The 16,233-nt window shown below is 51.7% G+C and overlaps 2 protein-coding genes across 7 annotated transcripts in view; one reads left to right on the plus strand and one right to left on the minus strand.

Moving 5' to 3' along the window:
- Sorcs2 (sortilin related VPS10 domain containing receptor 2) overlaps positions 1-16,233 on the minus strand; it is a 450,334-nt gene that overhangs the window by 174,760 nt on the left and 259,341 nt on the right. The gene's annotated exons all lie outside the window — the stretch shown is intronic.
- On the plus strand, positions 13,614-16,216 carry Psapl1 (prosaposin like 1). Its single transcript, XM_034508301.2, has one exon. The coding sequence runs from the start codon at positions 13,663-13,665 to the stop codon at positions 15,235-15,237; it is 1,575 nt and encodes a 524-aa protein (XP_034364192.1). The 5' UTR covers positions 13,614-13,662; the 3' UTR covers positions 15,238-16,216.

Genomic DNA, 16,233 nt, shown 5'->3' on the forward strand with positions numbered 1-16,233 from the left:
CGCCTTCATCTTGGGCACTTCTGATCCCTCCAGGCTGGGGGGGGGGGGTAGAGATCAAAAGCCCTTGATGACAATGAAGTGCCTTCGCCAGCCTGCCACATGAAAAATTCAAACCCTAGGCTTGGCCGTGTGTGTTGAACATGCTGTTGTGGGAGTGGGAAGACCGCTGCAAGTTCATAGCAGGGTCACAGGGCTTATATGAAAATGTAGCCCTTTTGTTGGGTGACCGTGAAAAACTGATCCCACGTGGCTGCAGGATTGGGGAAGGCAGTGCGTTACTTCTCAGCTCTGGACTTCCAAGTCCCAGTGCATTCAAGTTACCATCCTCTGCTCTGCCCATGGAAGGCCAACACGCCCACAACTCCTCCCACAATGGGGGACACCACTAGAAGCCTGGGATTGTGCATAAGGCAGAGGTAACAGAGAGCCCCAAGTATCTCTCCACATAGTGGGGACAGGGCAGATCATGACAGCCAATAGAGGAAATGTCACTGGGAGTATTTTAGATACCTGGGCTTCAGGTGGCACCCCCAGATTGCAAGGGAAATTGCACTCTCATGTCTGGACATCAGATGTGTACTCCCAAGAGTACACTGGCTACCACTGGGATGGGTTCCCATAAATCATGTTCCCAACACTGGAGTGGGTCAAACGCAAGCACCGTGAGTACCACCCAGTCCTGCTTCATAATGGCTCAGCTTGGAGTCTGACCACACGGAGGCAGTGAGACATGGAGTGGTTGGAAGTAAGCTAACTGCAGTTCACTCTTTTCTTTCCTGTGTCAGTTGGCTCTGAGTCTGTGTAAGAAATGCCTGGAATGTGTAGCTTATAGAGGGAAACATGTTATGTAGCTCAGCGTTGGCTCATGATCCTGGCATCACTTCTAGATCTCTCAAGGGGGTAGTGAACACATGACAAGAACATGTGACATGGTGAAACTGTTCACTACTTGTTATAGGAAAGAGAGGAGAAAGAAGGGCAGCTGTGACAGAACCTTTTCAAGGGTCGCCTGACCCAAGGTCTTTCCCTGGGTCCTGCCACCTCCCACAGAATCGTGGCTGAGAACCAAACCTATAACCTGGCCTGTGGGTGGAGGGCACCAGGATCCCAGATATAGTCACATCTATCAGTGTTTGCAGAATTATTTCCACAATGCTGGCCACCTACAGAGACTATAGGTACCAGTGACCCAGCGCCATGATGGATGTACCTAGTTGCAGGAGAATTTCCATAAGTTTGAGGCTATACTAGACCACAGGGAGAGTACTAGGCCACTCAGGACTTTGTAACACAGATAACCAAATAACTAAGTGATACATATGTAGAATTCCAGGCATCCGCCCAGCTCCTGCTTATTCCTGCTGCCCCTGACAGCCTTTCTCAGGAATGTAACTGGGAGCCATGGAGGCTCCTTGTCCAGGTAGGAAGCAGTGGCTTGGTGAAGCCACCAAGAAAGCTGCAGTTTCCTGGAAACCTGAGCAGCACAGACTTCAGGGCATGTCATATGACTAATCTCCTGTGGAAGATGATGTGGAGGAGGCCCTGACATGGAGCTAGGCCACCCCAACTGCCTGTGGACGTTCAGTACAGACACATGTGGCCGTGGCCCAAGGACCTCAGGGCACACCAGTTGTCGTGTCCCACATACCCAGCATGATCATATCCGTCCCCAAACCACATGTATGCCCACATGAACACTGTCCATTGCTGCCAAGAAGGGGGGACAGGCAGGGAGGGCAGGTAAAGGAGGGGGGCAGGCCTGCCTCACAGGTAGAGACAGAGACTGAAGCCCTGGCAGCTGACCCTAGTTCACCTTGCAAATATGAAGTTCACTGTCCCATGTTGCCCTGATTTGCTGTATGGGGCAGGAACAGGGAGGGATAGAAGAAAGAGAGGAAGGAAGGAAGGAAGGAAGGAAGGAAGGATAAAGTTATAAAGGGGGGAAATCTTCCTGGCTCTATAGGAGGATGACCTGGTAGCCCAGGACTCAGAGTAGGAAGCCCCATGTGGAGCTCAGATTCCCTGAGTAGGTCCCTGAGACCTCGTTAGTAGGTCCTTCACTGGCACCATGCACAAGGGCATTCAGCATGGGCTGTCTGACTACAATAACAGAAAGCTGGGGCAGAGAGCACAGGGTCCCTCAGAAAGGAGGCTGTGACACCACATGTGAGCAGGTCCTAAAAGCCTGGGCAGCAGGGGGCAGCCTGAACACTCTAGACACAGGTCACAGAAGCTGCAGACTATGCGTGCTTGGGTAGAGAGTGAGCAACAGTGGATAGACAGGGGATAGACATAGCTGGCTCTGTACTGGTTCTCTTTCCAGGAATCTGCAACACATGTGCAGGACACACACATCTGACTAAACCTGGGCGAGGCGGGCCTCTGTCACAGCTCCGTGGTAGTTGAATCTCTTCCTAATTGCAGGATTTTGCTGGCACAACTGCGCCTCCCATCTCCAGCTGGTAGCCTACAAGAGCTGCTTCCTTTCCCCAGCCCACTTCAGATGGCCCCGGTGTCAGAAAGCCCTGATGCTGGAATGTTCATGCACTGAAGGCCATGTTTCCAAAGTGTAAAAGGGCTTTTCCATCTGTAAAATGGGCCAACAGAGGCCTTGCCTAGGGCTCACCTAGAGCTAAGTGATCCTGGAGAAAGGGGGATGAGTTAGCACAGGTTTATGCTATTTGTAGCTTGCCAAAGGGATGGGTAAAAAAAGAAGATGAACCACAGTAAGGTTGGACATCCCGGAGTCTGGTGACATCAAACCTCAGCAAGGTGCACCACTCTGCCTAGGGCCACTCCTTTATCAGTCTTTATAGGGGCCTCAGAAGGGGGTCCCCAACTAAAAGCCCTTGTTCTGCCCACCCCCCCAAGGCTGTCCAGCTGTTCCAGATTCCCATGCCAGTCTTCTAAAACAAAAATACCCCCTGGGAAGCATCGGAGGGAACGGAATGTTCCTGGCTTTTCTAAAAGTTTCTGTAGTTCCCCAGGTGGAGGGAACAGCAGAGCCTATCCAAGCCCTCCACACACTCATGTGACTGTAATCATTGATCTCCGAGCCAGGAAAGCCTCCCTCCCAAATCCCACAGAAAATGGGGCCCAGTGGGCCAGGTCTATGGCTCTGTCCCACAGCAGCTGCAGAAAGGGGCTCTGGGAGGCTGCCTGTTAATAAGCTCCTGTCAGCAGACCCCAAGCAGAGGTCACACTGTGCTCTCTCTGGGTACATTATCTTGGGACCCCAGGCCATGGCTACAGGGGAAGAAATTGAGATGCCTAGCAGACAGGAATTGAAGGTTTGAAAGCAGGTTAGCAGGCTTCAGAGTCTGAGTCCCTTCTGCCCTGACTCAGGTACCTTAGCCATGACTGCTGTGGCTCAAAGTCAGACTCTTAGCTGATCAGGGGAAACTGGAGTTGGGCTAGACACTTCTGTCCTTTGCCAGTGATGATCAGGACTTGGGGTGTGGGAACAACTCCACTTCCCTCAGGTGGAGTACCCACACTGTCTCCCAGGTCCACAAGGTGACTGAGCTCTTCCTACAGTGATGACTGTCACACCTGTGTTTGGGACATCTCCTTAGAGGAGTTGCTTTCTGCTTCCAAACTCAGCACCCTTTCTTAGGGCTTTTGGGGGACTCCTCAGATGAGGGGAACATGTGAACAGAGTGTCCAATAGGATCTTCTCAGGGACAGAGATGGCACCCAGCCACCTCCAGCCAATAAGGAAAGCTCCCTCTTCTCTGTGCCCATCCTGGTTCCACCTTACAGCTAAACCCCACATGCCATGTTAGCACCTGTACCAGTCTGGGTGGCCCTAGGACCCTTGGAGAAAGTCCTTGTTCTTCCGGGTCCTGTTGGATGAAAGAGGAAGTGTAGTTGAGTCTCTGTGGATTAGGACTTGCCTCCTTGGGCCTAGGCCTGTGGCCATTTGATTACCCAGGGTGCCCTCAGGACAGAACTGGATTCTGTCCCTGTCTCCTAGACCACCATAAAGATTTAAGGCAACTTGGCATACAGAGAGACCTGAAGAGATCCTGGCATCCCTGGAGTAGAGTCTTTCCTGGGTCTCAGCCCTACCTTTACCCATCTGCCACCAGCTCTGCCCACACTGCTCCACCCTCATCCCAAGTAGGACATGTACCTGCCTCCCAGCCTGCCCAAGCCATCTTGAGGCATCCCTTGGTGAACTCAGCAGGTGCCTGTTTCAGGTAGACCCTTCCAGGCCTGTGGACAGGAGGATAGGCTGGGGTTGTTAGTGTCTGCTGTGGCAGCCAGAGGAGGATCTTGAAGAGAAGGCTGAAGGCGAGGCTGCAGCCCCTCTGTTGCCCACCATAGCCTGGACCCACTGCCTCAGTTCTTCCAATACCACCTGAAAGGGTGGGTCCACAGGCAGCTATATACCTCACTTATGGGCCGTATGCAGGGAGTCTGGATGCAGAGGCCCAGCAAAGACAACCTGGAAGGGCAGTAGCAGAGCTCTGAATGAATTCAGCATCCATGGCAGAAGAATGGCAAGCATCAGGACTGCTCCCAGAGCCCGGACAGATACACCCTCACAATCCCAGCAGTCCTGGGCACAAGGTCACCTTGATCAAGGACACCCAGTCCCTGGGACTAGCCAAGTCCTACTGTGGGAGATGTTTGTGGACTTTGTCACAGATGACCCTGGAGAAGGCACATGCTCAAAAGAAGAAAGGGGTCAGGGGACTAGCAGGAGGCTGAGATCAGTGTGGTCCATGGTGGCCACCCTGGCTTGACAGTTTGGATGCTCAGGGACCTCTCAGCTGTCCCTTGCCTGCCTTTCTCTGCCTCTGTCCTCTGTTCCTCAACAAGCCACTCTCTCACTGCCTGTAAGGAAAATACAAGGAAGCACCAAAAGCATAGGAGAAGAAGAAAGGAGAGGAGATGGGTAGAAAAGCAGGGGAGAGGGGCAGGCAGAGGGCAGTGGAGAAAGATAAGGAAGGAAGGTGCTGGGAGGCAGGCTTTGGCTCTTAGCCTAGGACTGCACTCCCAGTGTGTTCTCCGCACCTGGCAAGCCAGCCTCACCCAGCCTGCCCCAGGCTAGGGTGGACGTTTAAATGGTCCATCTGGCCCATCCAGAGTGCTGTGCTTCTCTGGGTACGAAAACCTCAGCATTTCATGGGGTGATCCTGATTGTGAGGCGCCCGAGAGAAGAGGAAGGCACATGGGAGGGACTGGCTGCAGTCATGACATTCCAACAGAGAGAAAGGCCCCCAATGCCCTCGTCCACCATGGCCTCCCTTGTTTCTGCCTCCCCGCTAGCTTCTATAGCAAGGCCAGGGTGCCTAGTCATGGCTGTTCACAGACCTCTACCTGACTGAGCTTTCACACCTTCCAAGGCCAACCCATGCACTCCACCCTAACCCCTCTATACTAAAGCTTCAGGCTTCTCCAGAGCTCCCTGCCATCTGACTCCCCTCATCTGGCTCCTTCCCACCACTACTCCTGGGTACCCCTGACCTCAGACCTCAACTGCCAACAGAGACTGCAATCACATACTTGTTCCTGGACCCAGCTCCTTGCTGAGGCCTAAGTCCTGGGTAGGAGGTCCAGACTCCCTAGATGATGTCCCCCTGGCTGCTGCTGTTGTCCCTGTTGATGTCCCTCTCTATATCATGTGAGTTCCCTGTTTCCCGCCCTCGCCCTCACCCAGTGTGCTCCTTCTGTAGGGTGGGACAGCTAGCTCGTGGTGTAAGCCTGTGTTTACACACCCTTTCTTCCCACTGCCTACAGTGTGACCCCATTCTCTGTATTTCCCCTCCGTCTTCCTCCACACCACACCCTGAGCAGGCACCTGTTGTCCCTTGGGTGATGCAATGACACCCAGGACAGGTGTGCCTGGCTAGGCTCCTCCTCCTGGCAGTTTTCTCCATAGCTCAGGTCAAATGCTTAGTGAATGCTTTCTCTCCTGTCCCAAATTTAAACCACCAACCAGCAAATCCAACCACCAGCAGATTTGGAATTCAAGGTCACCACCCATGCCCACCCCACCCCTGGGGCCCTACTGCCTCTAACTCCTGCTTGCTGGCTCTCCCAGCTGTCACCTTGCCCGAGACTGATCCCACAAATGTATTCTTAGGTCATGTCACTGATCTGCTCAAATCCCTGCAATGGCCCCCTACTTCCCTCTGGGGTCCAGTCAGAGTTCTTAGTATGTGGTTCTTCTAATCCTACTTCCTCCTGCTCCTTCTCCCACTTACTTGGTCCCAGCCTTTTGCTTCCTTGCTGTTCCTGGAACACCTGCCTCAGGACCTTCGTACATGCCAGCCTCCGGGCTTAGTACATAATCAGACTCCCTCCCAGGTTTCCCCCACGCCTCTTCCAGAACCCCACTCAAATACCAACAAGTCACCAAGACCATTTCCAAACACACCCTGGATTCTCCCAGTCCCCTTGCAACGTGCAGGGCTTCTTTTTGCCCCCTCTCTGAGTCTCCACTATCATGCTTACTGTGCTTGTTCCTTAGTTCCCACTCCTTCCCCCGGAGTGTAAGTCCCGGGAGCTGGGACTGTCATCTATCTAGTTAACTCAAGTATCTACAGCACCCAGAATAGCACTCGGAGCAGAATTGATGCCCAATAAATAACAGCTGAATGTACACAAGAGAAGAACTAAACTCCACGAGGCCTGGCATGAGCTCAGCATCAGTTCTCAGACCTGCTGCTTTCCCCTCCTCCAACAAGGGAAGAGGGGCCCTGCCCACTGGCCCAGCTCCTCCCTCTACCTGAGATGTGCTGACCTACTTATCCTGAGTGAGGTCTTTCAGTCCTATCCCTGACCCCAAGTGCTCAGGGGCAAGGTGGACCAGGAGGCTCCTCAGATCTGAGATGTGGACTGCACAGAGGTGGCCTTGTAAACACTGCAGGAGTCAGTGGACATGCTGGGAGAACTAGGGCTCTTGAGGAAGAAAGTGTGGCTGCCCTGGAGCTAGTACAAAGATAATGAATTAATCAGTCTTGAGGACCTGGGCTTGTCCCAGTCACTTGGAAGTGAGGAGAGAGAGAGAGAGAGAGAGAGAGAGAGAGAGAGAGAGAGAGAGAGAGAGAGAGAGAGAGGCAGTGAGAGAAGGAGCTTGGGCTCCAGCCACCACAAAGTCCCCAGGTCCTAAATCTCAGGGGCTGTAATGATGACTACACTTTGACAATCATTATGGCTTCTAGGCTTTCAGGGTCTGTGTCTGGCTCACAGCATTGCCAGTAACAGGGGCTTAGGCTTGGGATCTCTTCTGTCTGAGTCCTGGCTTTTGGGCCTGTGCAGCCTAGGGTGCCATAGTACCAAATGTTCAGGATGTACTGACGGCAAAGGAGAGGTCCAGAAACACCCAGGCATTGTGATCCCAGGGGCTCAGCAACCCGGGGGCTCTGAACACTCTTTCTACCACAGTGCCTCCCTCACACCTAGGCTTTCAAGAATCAGGAGCAATCTAAGCCATGGGGTAAAACTGGGAGCAAGGACACTAAAACCAGAACACACCTGTCATGGGTTGATGCATGCATGGCCCCTGATATACACTGAAGTAAAACCCCTGGCATTTGTGACTTGATCCATCCAGACCTCAGGTCTTCCTGGAAGAACACAGCTGAGCTTATTCTCCATGGGGGCTCTCAACCTATGACTGGATCTTTGTGAGGAGGGGAAGAGAAACATAAGGAATAAAGAAGAAAACCAGCTGTTGACAGGGGCAAAGATGAGGTGGCCCAGTCACAGGTTCAGCCAACATCTGCGGAGTCCCAAGAGCCTAGACAGCTCCAACTCTGATCTTGGAACTGGGAGGACAGTAAGTTCTTTTTTAAATCAAACTGTACTTGGCCTCAGGGTGTAGTATTTAGTCAGGAAGTTGCAGGAACCCCTGTACCTTCTACCCCTGCTCCTGGCTCAGCAGCCCCTGATGGAGCCAGGCATGCAAAGCTTTGGCTGGTGGGCTCCAGCCTTGGTTCTGTGGTTGGGAAGCGGGGAAGGGGCAGAATCTCAGCTTCACATCTGAGCTCTTAGCCTAGTGGTTCCAGAGGAGGGGTCAGAAGCAGGAGATGCAACAAGTAAGGAGCCTGTCCTCCGCTGTACTCAACAGTGACCTAGCCAGACCCCACTTGACCTCCTAGCTTGCTTCTTTCATCCTCTTTCCCTCAAGAGCCAAGGGAGCTGTGTGTGTATGTGGGGAGACAAAGACCCTATACATTGACCACCTTGAGTTGGTAGGTGGTAGAGCTCTATGGATACATGGGTCCTACTCTGTCTGGGCTCGGGCAGTAATGAGACTTCAGTTACTTGCTCACTAGAGGCACTCACATCACAGGCCAGGATCCCTCTGCTCCAGCCTGCCTTCTGCTCACCCAACCCCACCCCAGGTTCCTTGTCCACCCCACCCCGCAAACAGGCTAGTTTATAGATGGGCATTCCCAATGGAAATCAGACCATGAACTCAGCCTCCCCTCACTTCTGCCTGGCACTCTCTTCCCCCAGAGACATGCTAAAGAATATCATCTCTACACTTGACTCTGCTGAGTCAGATCAGCAGCTTCATGGTGAGCCAGCCCCCTCCCCGTCCCCTCCTTGCTGTTTCATAGGAACAGCATGTGCCCTCCCACCCCTGCCCCATGTCCTATGTCCTTACTATAGAACATATAATGCCCCCCCCAAGGCTTTCTCCAGGGAACCCTATTCTACCATTGACATCACATGTCCCCACTTTCATGCTGCTTAGCAGATGGGAGGCTGGGCAAGCACAGAGGCCAGAGAATGAGAGTTAGGGTTTCTGTACTCATCAAGTGACAAGAAAGATTCCCCCCTCTTCACAAAAATCCTCCCTCAGGGGTGAGACAGTTGAGCCACAGTTCCCCCCTGGTCCAGTTTCCAAGTCAGGGAGTTACCACAGCACGGTCCCCAGCCACCTGCCTACATGCCATCACAACCAAACCAGTCAGTCTTTACTTGGGAATAAAAAACAAATGTGTTCTAATAGCTTTGGGGACAAGTGAAATTTCTAAAATATCTCAAGGACAGCTACAGAGCATTAACCTTCAGGGGGTAAGTGAGCATTTGTTCATCGTCTCTGAAGGGCTGAAATCAGAGATACAAGGAGTGACAGGTACCAGTGGTGCTGGGTGGTGGCAGTAGGTGCAGCCATTTCAGAACATCTCAGGAGGGTTAGCACTCAGCAGAGAGGAACCTTGGTACACACCCTATAAAAATCTGCATGGCCCACATCATGCTACCAAGAATGCTCAGAGTGCCAGAGGATCAGCAACCCCACACCAGAACTCACCAGTGTCAGTCCACAGTGGATACACAGATTATTATAGGGCCACATGGTAGGCATGACCCTGCAAGGGAACTAACTTCAGACAGCTGTGAAGGCAGTGCAGACAGCTGTGGAGGGAAGAGCAGACTGGTATGTCTGAATGCATGTTCATAGCACTAGAAATGAGTCTATGGTACAAAAAATGAGGAAAGCTGAGCAACCAGAAAGGGGTACAAGCAAGGGCTGTGTCCTGATTGGGGTGTGATTTAAAGAAGCATGGGTGTTGGCCGACACTCACTGACCTGCCCACTTAAGACGTGTGTGCTTTTCTGTGTACTAATTCCTCTTCAGAAGGCTAAAACCCACTGTCAAGAGATAATAGATACACAATTCTAGTTAGTAAATTTTGCTTTTCACAGTGGAGTGGGCTAGCGCTTCTGAAACTAATTTTTAAAACGCATTCGGATTCAGAAATGAGAGTGAATAGATACATTAAAGATAATAAGAGCTAGGCTTCTCACTGCTAAGCAAGGGAGCTCCAAACATTGAAAAGAGGGCAGCTGGATTACACTCCGCTGCACAGAAGTAAGCATATGAAGAAACAGAATCACAAAAATGGGAGCACATGCAGGTGGGTGGGTGGATGGATGGATGGATGGATGGGTGGGTGGGTGGGTGGATGGATGGATAGGTGGATGGATGGATGGGTGGGTGGGTGGATGGATGGGTGGGGGTGGATGGATGGATGGGTGGATGGATGGATGGATGGATGGGTGGATGGGTGGGTGGATGGATGGGTGGATGGGTGGGTGGGTGGGTGGATGGATGGATGGGTGGATGGGTGGATGGATGGATAGATAGATGGGTGGGTGGATGGATAGGTAGATGATGGATGGATGGATAGGTAGATGATGGATGGATGGATGGATGGATAGGTAGGTGGGTGGATAGATGGATGGATAGATGGATAGATGGATGGATGAATGGATAGATGGATGGGTGGATGGATGGATGGATATGTCACATATGTGCACACAGGTAAACACTTATTACTTTACAAACATATGTCTATGGTTCCACAAGCACACATCTTTCCCTACACCTTCATCCATTTTCCTCACCAATAAGAAGTAGAATGATGTTTTATGTCAGTGAAGGCCTGGAAATGACAGTGGCATAACAGGCTCACCTGGCTTCCAGATATGGCTTCTAAGTACTTTTCTTGGAGGGAAAGCAGAATTCAGGGCTGGCTGAGGAAAGAACAAAGAGCCTGGAGTGGTGCTATGGCTGGATATGAGAGGCTCAAGGAAGGGTGGGGACAAGGAAGAGACACAGAACAGCTCCATGTGCTCCACAGGTCAAAACTGGAACCATTTGGGCATCAAACAAACCAGAAACGCCCACAAACAATAGCTCAAGATCACAATAAATCATATTTAGGAATAAAAATAAAATCAAAAGCCATGAGTCTTTCTTTGAAGGAAAGAAAAGATGAAGAAAGCAGAAGGATATGAGGAAAGAGGAGAAAGTTTTTCCTGTACAGAAAAACATTAACCGGTTTCAAGTATCTCTGGGTCCAGTACCCTGAGAGGACCCAGGGCAGTGCAGAAGGAAGCCATTATAAGACCACGCTGGACCAGTTAAGAAGCATCACCAATGAGGAGCTTGGGAAAGGTTAGCAGCCTATGCCCCAGTGTGACAGAAGAAAAGGCCAGGCTACCAGGGCTGCAGACGTGAGCAAGGCAACGTGGGCCTAGGAGATAAGCCACTAGGACACAGCACCTCTGACACCTGAACAGTCTGGACTCGGGTGTAGGGTGGACAACAGTGCTGTGTCAACACTGCAGCTCTCGGTTTTGATAAATGCACTGTGACTATGGGAGAGAATGCCCTCATTCTTAGGAACGATACACGGAAGAAATGGGCAAAGGAACACAATGGCTTCGCCCACAGCCGCCCACAGCGGTTGTGACACACAAATGCAAATATTTATGCATATGGACAGACATATAGTAGTAGACAGATATACATGGAATAGATGGATGGATGGAAAGATGGGTGGATGCATGGAAAGATGGATGGATGGATGGATGGAGGGAAAATGGATGGATGGAAGGATGGATGGATGACAAGATGGACAGGTGGATACAAGAACACATGGAAAATTGGATAGGCAGATAGACAGATGGTGAATGGATGGATAACTGGATGGACAGACATATACATAATTGGATGGATGGATGGATGGATGGAAAGTGGGCAGGTGGCTGGATGAATATATGAATGAGCAAGTAGATAAACAGGCAGACAGAAAATTGGATCGATGGATGGATATATGGATGGTTGGACAAGTGAATGGACAGAGAGATAACTGGATGGATGAATGAGTGGACAAACAGGAGGGTTTTGTGTGTGTGTGTGTGTGTGTGTGTGTGTGTGTGTGTAAATGGGTGTGTGAGTAGATGTCAGATGAACAGACAAATAACTGGGTAGATGCACACATAGACAGAAGGATGGATGAACAAATGGATAGATGAGTGGATAGGTAGACAGACAGATGGGTATATGGATGGATAAGAAGAAAAGAGGTGTAGAGAGAGTAAATAAATATTATTAGGATGCCTGGGAAAGCATGGGATTCTCTGAACTATTTCTGCCACTGTCGTCTAAGTTAGAAACTGTATCAAAATACAACTCTAGGCCCTAAGCCTAAAGTATTTCCTGAGCCTGTACTTACTAAACTAATTAGGTGATTTGGGCTGGTGTCCTTGACAGCCTGTGAATAGTGCTTCCCACCAACAAGCCTAAAGTACTGGAACTTTCAGCCATCCCCCTCCCATGATTCTGGAGAAAGGCCAAGTGCTCTAGATGAAACTCTTCAATGAGATTTGTCAATTCACAGCTGTAGGCACAGAGGTCCCATGTTCTGCCTATCTCTTATTGTTGGCACCTTCCCCAGGTGGTTCCTAAGTTGAGTCTTAAGGGATACACTGGTCAACACAAGTACGGAGGCTTCCTGGGTTCTGTAAGCCTTCCTTACAGCAACTCAACTTAGAGAGGGCCATAGGAACCTGGATATAAAGAGGCAGGTGGAGAGGATTGAGCCAGTGTGCAGTCTGAAGCCCTAAGTGCAGGGTCTGATGGACTCTGAGGAGTTGTCAAAACTGAGTCAAATGTCAGGTCACACATTTGGCAAACAGATTTGATTGTAGGGTTGAAAAAAATGCCTGCGCCCCAAAAACAAAGTGAGTAGTGAGTGGGTGTTCCATAAACAGAGACTGGGTAAGGTGCTAGGTGAGTCAGCTGGGCCTGCCCAGGCAGGTCTAGATAAGAGCCTTGTTTCAGTTCTACCTCTGTACAGCTCACCAAGCTGGCCCTCGTGGCCCTGCAGCTAAGAGAACCCAACCTCCCCACTTCACCATCCTGTGTCCTCCTCTGGCCCAAAGGAAGCAGAGACCTTGGCAGTCACACATTTAAAGGACTCAGCAAACCTCATTCCACAATCTCTCTGTAGCCTAGCCTCTTAGAAGGAGGGCAAAAGGAGGCACCATCTGCATTCTTTGCAAAGCTGTTGCAAAGGCAGCTGGGATACCCACCCCACATAACTGGGAAGTGAATTCCTCTGGGCCCCAGGATCTGAGCTACAGATACCCATGTGTGGGGCTCACACTACTTAGGCATGCAAGGCTTCCATAGAATCCCCAGGGCCTCTGATCTGCCCACTCCTGTGGGAGCAGTAAGCTGCCTGTCAATCAGAACAGGTGAGTCTGGCTTCAGAATCCTCCACAGAATCAACAGGATGAGGCTCTGGCCACCTGTGTGTCTGCCTGGCATCAGTGTTCTTGCCTAACGCTTATTTCCAAAACTACGGAAGATAACAGATGACCTAACTGTGAAACAGAAAACCTTTTGTATATGTGAGCCTCAGCAAACACCATACACATCTGCTAGGGACCAGCCCACACGTGAACTCCCATGGAAGTCTCCAGAATGAAAGGCTCTGCATGCCAGCAGCCCTCACACAGGCAGTGTGGGATCAACAGTCCAGTCAGTTCCTTAACAGTAGGCCTTAGCACCAGTGCCTGTGGTGGGCATGTGGCCATGAGGTCCAGGTAGAAATAAGTCACTCTAGGAATTCAGTTCTTTCGGGTCTGGTGTGACACCGAATAGAAGCTTCATTCCCAAAGAAGCTAGACTTTGAAAATAGTGATTATTCGGGGAGAGAGAAGGAGATAGAAAGGCCAAGAGGCAGTAGCCAGAGAGGATGGTGCTAGCACCCAGGTAGGTGGGGCTCTGACTCAGGCTGGGGAGGAGCAGAAGGCAGGCACCTTGCTGAGCAGGCTAGACAGGAGAGCTAGTTTTATAGCGAGAGACAAGCAGAGGGAGCAGCCAGTAGAACCACAGGCATTATGCTGTGTGCTCTGATTCTCTGGTCTGGTCTCCTGGGGGCCGCCAAGGCCAGCCCCATCTCGGTTCCCCAAGAGTGTGCCAAGGGTTCGGTGGTATGGTGTCAGGACCTGCAGGCAGCTGTGAGGTGTCGAGCCGTGAGGCACTGCCAGAGTGCTGTCTGGAGCAAGCCCACAGTCAGGTCCCTGCCCTGCAGTGTGTGTCAGGATGTGGCTGCTGCTGCTGTTAATGGAATGAACCCGGATGCTTCAGAGGCGGACATTTTGGTATCAGTAATGAAGACCTGTGAGTGGCTTCCAAGCCAGGAGTCTTCAGCTAAGTGCAAGTGGATGGCGTACAACCACAGGGCAGCTGTCCTGGGCATGCTCAGTGGAGCTCCAGGCACTGCGCCGGCTTCGGTATGCACTGCGCTCACCCTCTGTGAATCACTACAGAGGCACCTAGCTGTGACCACCTCGGAGAGACCACTGACCCAGGAGGATGCAAATGAGGTGATGGCCCCATTCTTGACCAATGGGGCCCTGAGCTACCACCCATCACAGATGCCTGGGGATGCCGTGTGTCATGATTGTGTCCAGCTGATCTCCTGGCTCCAGGGTGCTCTAGAGTCTAACTTTACCTTGGCAGAGGTAACTGTCCAGAACCAGTGTCAGTCCATGGGGCCTGGCCTGGCTGCCCTCTGCGAGAACTACATCCACCAGCAATTTGTCCCCGCTAAGCAAACACTGCAGATTCTCCCCCCACAGGAGGTCTGCAGGAAGGGGGGCTTCTGTGAGGAGCAGAGAGAGTCTCCCCACTGGCTGGCTCAAGTGGCCGCTGTAGATGGAGTCCCCTCTCTGGAGATGGAGCTGCTGAGGAAGAATGAGCTGCAGATGCAGTTGGGCCTGACATGCGATGTGTGCTTGAACGTGATCCAGAAGCTGGACCAGTGGCTTGAGACCAACAGCACGGAAGCCCTCATCAGCCACACCCTGGAGCGAGTGTGCTCCATAATGCCTGAGTCTCTAATCCAACAGTGCATCATCCTGGTGGACAACTACAGCCCCAGCTTGGTGCAGCTCGTGTCCAAAATCAGCCCAGATAAAGTGTGTGAGACCATCAGGCTGTGTGGCAGCAAAAGGCAGGCCAGGTCCATCTCCAGGGCTGTGACAACCACACCATTCCCGCTCGTGGATGAGGAAAACCAGGGTAGCTTCTGCCAAGGGTGCCTAAAGCTGCTGGGCATGTCTTCCCAGAATCTGGACCACAAGAGCACCAAGCGGGACATTCTGAATGCCTTCAAAGGTGGCTGCCGGATCCTGCCGTTGCCTTACGTGCTGCAGTGCAACCGTTTTGTGGCCGAGTATGAACCTGTGCTCGTAGAGAGTCTCCGGTTCATGATGAACCCCACGGACCTATGCAAGAAGATGGGGGCCTGCCATGGCTCCAAGGTGAGACTTCTAGGCACAGATCAGTGTGTCATGGGCCCCAGCTTCTGGTGCAAGAGCCCAGAGGCCGCCAAGATGTGTGATGCCCTGGAACACTGCCAGCGCTTTGTGTGGAAAAAGCCCATCTCCAAAACCAACGAGCAGCCATGACTGTGGCCACCAGAACCCAAAGCCTGCTGGAGCCAATCCCACCTGCAGGCTTCTGCCTCCCAAGCGGACCTTATGAAGTGGGTGTTATCCCTGTGTCGTAGATATAAAAACTGAGGCTCTGAGCCTCAGGAGTTGGGGCAGAGCGGAGCTGACATTCAAAGCCATGATTTCCTGATGCTGAGCAGTGTCATCTTTCTGTCTCTGCCCTCACCACTGTCTCTAACAAACAGAAGGTCCCTTCTTACCCCTGCGCCAGTAAGCTACCCTCTCCTGCCATGCTGTGATGCTGATGGCCTGGGGAAACCCGTCAGAGGCCTCCCATGCAGGGTGAGAGCCCAACTGTGAGTCTAAGCAGCTGCAGGAGGGTCAGGTAGGTAAGGGTAGGTCGGTAGAGGAACCATCACTAGTCGGGCTAATGGCTCTTACCAATCTTGGGGTGGAGGGTGGGTATTCTCAGGCTAGGGTCTCTCAAGTTGGCTCCCAGTTAGGGCATGAGTGGCTCTGGACTTCTGAGGGAGGGTCCTGGGTCATTGGTTACCACCCACAAGGGACATTTGGACTTTATGACTCTTGCTCATGTCTTGTCCCACCAAGAGGAATTGGTCCACCCACCCAGACATCAGCCCTCCTGGTGCTAAGCAATCTGGGGTGTACTTAAAATCGGGAGGGAAAAAAAAACCTGCTGGGTGAGCCCTGGGGAAAGCCCTGAGGGGTGTGGAATGGAATGTAGCACGGGCAGTAGCAAGAGGTCCACCCTAGTCAGCAGTCCGCTGAGCCTCAGTTTTCTAATCTGTAGACTGGGAGGATCATACCTGCCTCATAGGGATGTTAAGAGTTTTAGGAGATGTCCTCAAGTTCTTTCACTTAGAGACTGGTACCCAATGACTTACCAGGATCAGCAAAACCTATCTTGGGAATCAATAGGATCTCTGGGGAGTCTGACCAAACAAGTTTATATAAAGAAGCTTTCTCCAAATGATGTTTGCTGTTTTTATT

This window comes from Arvicanthis niloticus, chromosome 7 (genome assembly GCF_011762505.2).
Source record: "Arvicanthis niloticus isolate mArvNil1 chromosome 7, mArvNil1.pat.X, whole genome shotgun sequence".
Taxonomy (NCBI): domain Eukaryota; kingdom Metazoa; phylum Chordata; class Mammalia; order Rodentia; family Muridae; genus Arvicanthis; species Arvicanthis niloticus.

What these genes read in the sequence shown, in the direction of transcription:
- Psapl1 (XM_034508301.2), top strand. Translation starts at nt 13,663, where the DNA reads ATGCTGTGTGCTCTGATTCTCTGGTCTGGTCTCCTGGGGGCCGCCAAG.